The 6439-nt window shown below is 45.9% G+C and overlaps 1 protein-coding gene across 2 annotated transcripts in view; it reads left to right on the forward strand.

Annotated features, from left to right (window-relative positions):
* The window catches only part of rapgef6 (Rap guanine nucleotide exchange factor (GEF) 6), a gene marked incomplete at its 5' end in the record, with an annotated part of 125430 nt that extends 118997 nt beyond the window's left edge, over positions 1 to 6433 (forward strand). For both annotated transcript variants that reach the window (XM_079171691.1, XM_079171690.1), the window contains 3 exons: positions 1274 to 1806; positions 2480 to 2821; positions 3047 to 6433. In XM_079171691.1, coding sequence (XP_079027817.1) covers positions 1274 to 1806; positions 2480 to 2821; positions 3047 to 3069 — 898 coding nt within the window. In that variant the 3' untranslated portion in view covers positions 3070 to 6433. The remainder of the gene's footprint in view (positions 1 to 1273; positions 1807 to 2479; positions 2822 to 3046) is intronic.
* Between the last annotated feature and the right edge of the window lie 6 nt (positions 6434 to 6439).

The raw sequence follows: 6439 nt of genomic DNA on the forward strand, positions 1-6439 counted from the left end.
TGTTATAAATCTGATATTATATATGCCTATCTATGTTTGTGTAATACTCAAAAACGTTCATTTATAGTTATTCTTTAATTCAAAAATATAATAATAATAATTATACACGACCCAAAATCACAGAGATGCCGACGGAGACGGCAGATCCTTCACAGGATTAAGATCACAGGTGACCGAATATTACAAGTCACCAGAGGTCCTCAGGTAAACATGCAAAGCGTCCATCTGGAGCTGCGAGTGGTCTCGTTGGGGCTGTATTTATTAGAGACGCACACTCTCCGGGTGTTCAGATTTTAATAGAGAAATAAATCGAGTGCAAACTAGTGTGAGGACATATAATGAGGCTTTAGGCCACATGGCCCAAATAATTGCACGAAAGAAATTAGAAAAATCTTTTCCCAGCCTCTTGAGCAAAAAAAACACACACACACACACATACACACACACATACACACACACACACACACACACACACACACGGCATGCGCCGCTCTTCCAGCTGGATCCCAATTATGTGCGTCCCTCATTAAAACCCAGAGAACAGGAAGTCATAAAACACGGCGGGTTTTTCATTAGCGGCCCACATTTACTGCCCTCCTCGCTCCTCCTTCTCCTCCTTCTCCTCCGTTTACAACTTATCGGTTTTCACGCAGGCTTTTTTAATCTGGCCGAGTAAACGGCACACCTCTCTCTCTTTCTACTGTCTGCCGTTTGTTTATTGTTGCTCCATGATCGGGCCGCTCTGTCCCTTAAAGAACAGACTATAAAACATATCTCTCCAGACGCAGCGACCCGTCTGCCTCTCCGGTGTGATATGAAGCTCAGCCGGCCTGGTTTATGAAATATGGAGTTTCATTGAGAGGCTTGTTTGTCCGGTGAAACCGTGTCAGTGAATCAAACAGCTGCTTTATGAACGGCGACCTGAGGAGGAGAACCTTCTTTAAGAGCCAGACAGTCACTCAGGAAACACTGTCACTATGTGCTCGGTGGTTTAGTGCAGACCAGGTGTGACTTCTTTCAGACTAGAGGAATAAAAACATCCAAAATACACATTTTACAGTTTATTAGCGTCCAAAAGTTACCATTACATAACGCCTCATTTGCATATTTAAACATGTATTACAAAAACAATATTTGTCTTAATTGAAGTAATCAACAAGGGAAGTGTCATGGTGGTAAAATAACTTAACTAACAGTTTGGTTGAAAGCTGAAGATCGAGTAACGTTGAGCTTTATGTTCATCTGTTCGTGTGTTTCTCTCCATCCTCTGCAGTAGCTCCTCGTCGTTGGCTCGAGGGTTCGTCTCGCGCGGCTCCACCTTCACCTCCTCCATCTCCACGGAGGAGCTGACCCCGGACCACACCTCCCTGGACTCCGTGGCCGACAGCGGCCGCGGCAGCTGGACGTCGTGCTCCTCCAACTCCCACGACTCCTTCCAGAGCCTCCCCGCCTCCTCCTGCCGGCCCTGGGACCACGGCATCCACGGGCACCCGCTCTCGCTGCCGCACACGCACCTGGGCGGCTTCAAGCACGCGCAGCCTCCGATAGCGGAGGTCGAGGCCGCGGGACACGCCTCCGCCTCCTCCAGGCACCACTCCAGGGGCTCCGGCTCGGACCTGTCCAATCAGTCCAGGCAGAGCTGGGCGTCGTCCGGCTCGCTGTCGGACACCTACGAGGGGAATTACGGGACGATAAAGCGGCGAAACACCTCGGAGCACCCCTCCTCGCCCACCGAGGAGGACGGAGGGCAAAGCACAGACCCCGCCTACAAAACGGTGACGTCGAGCACAGAGAAAGGCCTGATAGGTGAGGGGGCAGGTTGCGAGTTTGATTCCCTGTAAACACGGCGTGAGCCGGGGTCAACTGGAGGGAGTAGATAGTTACCGTCTTCTTGTTTCGTGAGGCTAAAGAGCATCACGGGACGTATGAACAGTAAATTAAATCTGCTGCTGATAGTTTTATGAGGATAACAAAACATTTTTAAAACAGTTTTAGGCTTTAGAGCAGTAGAGGAGGAGCTAAGACAACGTTGTGTCCTCAATTAGTCAGTAAATCAATGCGTCAGATAGACTGAAATGTTGATAATCGATCATTAGTTATCTAAACGTCTTGTAGCTGCTCTGTTGGTTCAGACAAAGCGAGTGATTCAACATTACCCCGGTGCATTAATCCGGTGAAATATTGGTTATTGAGCGATGAAAGTGATCAGTCGTGTGTATCCGCTGCAGCATCCATCTCATCAGTTCTTTGTTCTTCTTTTGATTTCCAACACGTTTTGGAGCATGCGTAGTTGTGTGTGTTGGAGAAACATCACTTTGATTTAATTTTCCCCGTTATTTTTCTTTTTGTTCCACACTACTCCCTCCACTCCTCCTTTTCAACCTTTCTTTTGCGACTTCCTCGCCTCCCTCCCTTCACCCCTTCACCCCCCCTCCTTTGCTCCATCCCCCCCTTTCTTTTGATCTGCACCTCCATCCAGTGTATTGTGTCACATCCCCCGCCAAGGATGAGCGTTACCGAGCTCCCCCTCCCACCCCTCCAGGCTACCAGGGTCTGGCTCTGGGGGACCTGGGCCTCACAGACGGAGTAGTCCCCCTCCCCAGGCCTCCTCACCTCAGACCTCCGGACTACAGCGTGGCCCTGCAGAGGAGCAAGCTCCTGCAGAGCCCCGGAGCGGCCGGTGGTCTGGCCGAGGCTCGGAGGCTGGCCGGTAACCATCACCTCCACCACCCCCACCAGGAGGCCCGGGCAGCCGGGTCCACGCACTCCAGACCGCCCAGCATCTGCCTCCCAACGCAGGAGCTGGCCGACAGCGAGGACGGTACGCCGCCGCTCTGAATGTTTGATTCAACCAGACGTGTTGCAGCTAACCCTGAGAACTGTATTCAATGTAGCGCTAACGAGCCTGTAGACCCTTAATTTACCTTTTTATTTGTTATTTATTAATTAATTTATCAACTAAATCCATATTTGCATCATAACATCTGTTTCATGTATATTTCCTGTTACATCCAAAACAAACATCGTCTTCTCTTCTCATTTACAGATGAGCAAGTGTCAGCGGTGTAAAGACGGAGCTCTCTCTCTCACACACACACACACACACACACACACACACACACACACACACATGGACTAAGTGGTGTTGATCAGGCTTTGGACTAAACTAGCAGCCTGCCGTCATCACGCATCAGAGCACATCCTCCAAACACACACACACACACACACACACACAGCCCTGTGTGATGTCACCGCGGACCACAATGCACCTCTCGATGGGTCATGTGACCTCTCCTCTCTTCTCCAGGCTTTTACAATCGTCTCTTTTTAAAACGTGTTTCACAAAACAAAAGAAGAAAAGAAAAATGGTTTTAGAGACTTTTTAATAAACCTCTTGAACAAAGCAGAAAACGGTCGACGGACGTCAACAACAACAACAACAACAACATCAACAACAACAACATCAACATCAACTAAAGGAAGGAAATCATTTTGACAAGAGAAGAAGAAGTCGTGTAGCTCCATGTTGCGCTCCCAGCTGGCTTTCTTAGAGGTGTTTCACATTGTTTTTACAGTTTCACGATGTTGTACAGTCATTCTGTTACTTATTTTAATTTCTGAGGTTTTTAAGTGAGAATAGTGAGGAAGAGGAGGAGGAGGAGGAAGAGGAGACAAAAGGGATAGAAAGCGACGAATATCGGCTCGTTTTAGTTTTGTTTTAGTTTGTTTTGGCTCAAAAAAACATGAATGTAGACGCGTACGAGACGAGAGAAAAACCCTCATTTGTAGATAATCTTTTGGGGTCTTTATGGGCCGCTATCGACCTCTGGCACTGCTGATGTGTATTTACATACATAGCATCAGCTCCCACACAAACAAACCAAATAGAAATGATGTTTCTCGGTGAAAGAGGAGAAGTGCTGACTCAGCAGAGTTTACTTCCTGTCCTTTCAGTGTAACGGACAGCAAGCGGCGTCTCTCGGGCAGCTTGTGTGTCGTCACGTCTCCGCCTCTCTTACTGCTCGTCGGGTCAGAGGCTTCAGCGGCGCGCTGCCTGCTGGACGCTCCATAAAAACTCTATTATTACTGTTTATTAACGAGCTGGAGAACAGAAGGCCTTCGCTGCTTCCCGTAGAGTAAAAACAAGCGACGTCGTTGTTTTATCGCAGCAGCTGTAATAAAACGATAAATTAGCACTCTGTGGTCGCGCGCCCACACACACACACACACACACACACACACACACACACACACAGCAGGATCATGTGCATAAAGACAAAGGACAGTGTTTACACCGACGCTTACACAGTTTGTTTACAGTGTTTATTTTACTAGTTGTGTGTTTTGAATTACGAGCTGACATGTTAGAAAGTAGAACGCTTTAGGTTCGTTTGAACTTGTACATTTGTTCATAAAGCAGCAGGAACACGCGATGCAGCATAAACGCGTGGCCTCCGGGCTCCCGGGGGCCCTCGAGCATCGCCTCGTCTTTTTTTTGTTTCTTATTTAAAAGAACGAGCAACTAAACTAGTCATCAGGTAAACGTATTCTAACGCCTGCGTCTCCATGTTCATAGTACCTTTTTGTAGAATATTTAAAGGATTTGCTTGAATTGTGTATTTGTATTGAAAGCAGAAGCTGATGTGTACATTCTGAGTAGCGTTCGTGTTGATGGTGTCTCTGTGCAGCTTCTGTCTCCCGCTGTGATGCTTCTGTTTCTGTTGTTCTGCCACACGAAGACTTGAAAGGATTACTGCTAATATATTACATGCATATATATATATATATATATGACTTTATACATGTATAGATGAGAGAAGAGAGTCCTCGATAAAGCTTATTTTTTTTGAATATTTTGTTATAAGAAATAATCCAGTTGTGTTAGTTTCCTGCTCGTGACTTGTTTTCACCCTCACGCGCTGTTGTTGGTGACATTTCTGCTCCATCTCCATGAGTCATCGCTGCTGTGTTTTGGGATATGACTGCGTGTGTGTGTGTGTGTGTGTGCGTGTGCGTGTGTGTGTGTTGTGGAATTATATTTGCAAGGTTGGAAACCTGTTTTTTGTTGTCGTGTGTGTTAAACCCCATGTGGGAGTCAGTCTGGGCGTTGCAGCACACGAGGAGCGGCTCAGGACTCGTCTTCAAAGCCCCGCTCGGTTTGCAGCGTTGATTGCTCCGCCTGCAGAAAAGCTGCCGCCGGCTTCACGGCACGAGGACTTTCTGTTTTCTTTCTCTTAATGCTATTTTATCCCCGTCTGCTTGAACGGAACCAACACTTCCCTCTCAGCCTCTTTCCTGACGTCCTCCGCTGCTTTAAGGTTCTCCTATGAACCACCAGTTCTCACTGTGACCCTCACCTCTCACACCTCTTTATTTAACAGACTGAGGGTCAGACAGCTGACCGTTCTCCGTTTCATTTGCACAACTGTATTCCTCAGATTGTTCGCCATTAATCAGTGTTAATGTTCTGCACGGATGGCCCAGATGTTGTGAGGAGGTATATTTACCGGCTTTGAGAGCTAAACATTAAGCAACCGTTTATAAACCTCGGCACACGTTAACCCTTCGTTGCATTCCTCTCTTGTGCTCAATTAGCACAACAAAATGCTTCATATTTAAATTTTGTTTTGTTTATTCTTTCAGGGCTGAATTTAGTTTAGTAGTCACTCCCTCCAGGTGTGGATGTAAAGAAAGATGATCCTGAGACAAAATGATTGCCTTTCATCATAATATTAATATTTCCCTCAGATGATCTTCTGAAGAGTCACTTTACCTCTTTAGCAATCAAATATTCAGCTCACATCGTTTTAGGGAAAACAATCTTAAACACAGATGAACATGAATCATAAATGAATAAAGTAAATATATAAATACAAATAGCAGCATTATGTGAGTCTGTCTTACATGATAATGTATCTTTTAAATCATGCATTTTAACGCTTTTTCAAGTATTCACAACAATCAACTTATCGTGTTTTTTTATCAGAATAAGTCTCATATTGTCCCCCCCCCCCCCCCCCCACACACACACACACACACACACACACAGTAGAGGTGTCTCTTTTGGCACCGTGAACACAACATGTCAGTGTTTTTATATAACGACCCAAAACTGGAGATGATGACCCCCCCCCCCCCCGCTACCTGGAATGCAATAAGAGAGATGTGAATGTGTTTTGTGTAGACTTTGTGTTGTTTTTTTTTGGCATTACAGCAGAAATGCACAACAATAAGCTTCAGTGTGGTGAGTGTGAGAGCTTCTTTCACTCTGCGGCTCAGCGTTTGCTTCTCACTCTTCTCCTCATCGCTGTCGTAACTTATGTCTTTTAGAAAGACAACATGATTTTGCTCGTACGCTTTTTATGTATTTTTTACGAGTGATTGTAAATAGTTGTTATATTTTTGTTTAAGAGAATGTTTAAAAAAGGAAAAAAAATAC

Source organism: Pholis gunnellus (assembly GCF_910591455.1).
Source record: "Pholis gunnellus genome assembly, chromosome: 13".
In the NCBI taxonomy this organism is placed as follows: Eukaryota; Metazoa; Chordata; class Actinopteri; order Perciformes; family Pholidae; genus Pholis; species Pholis gunnellus.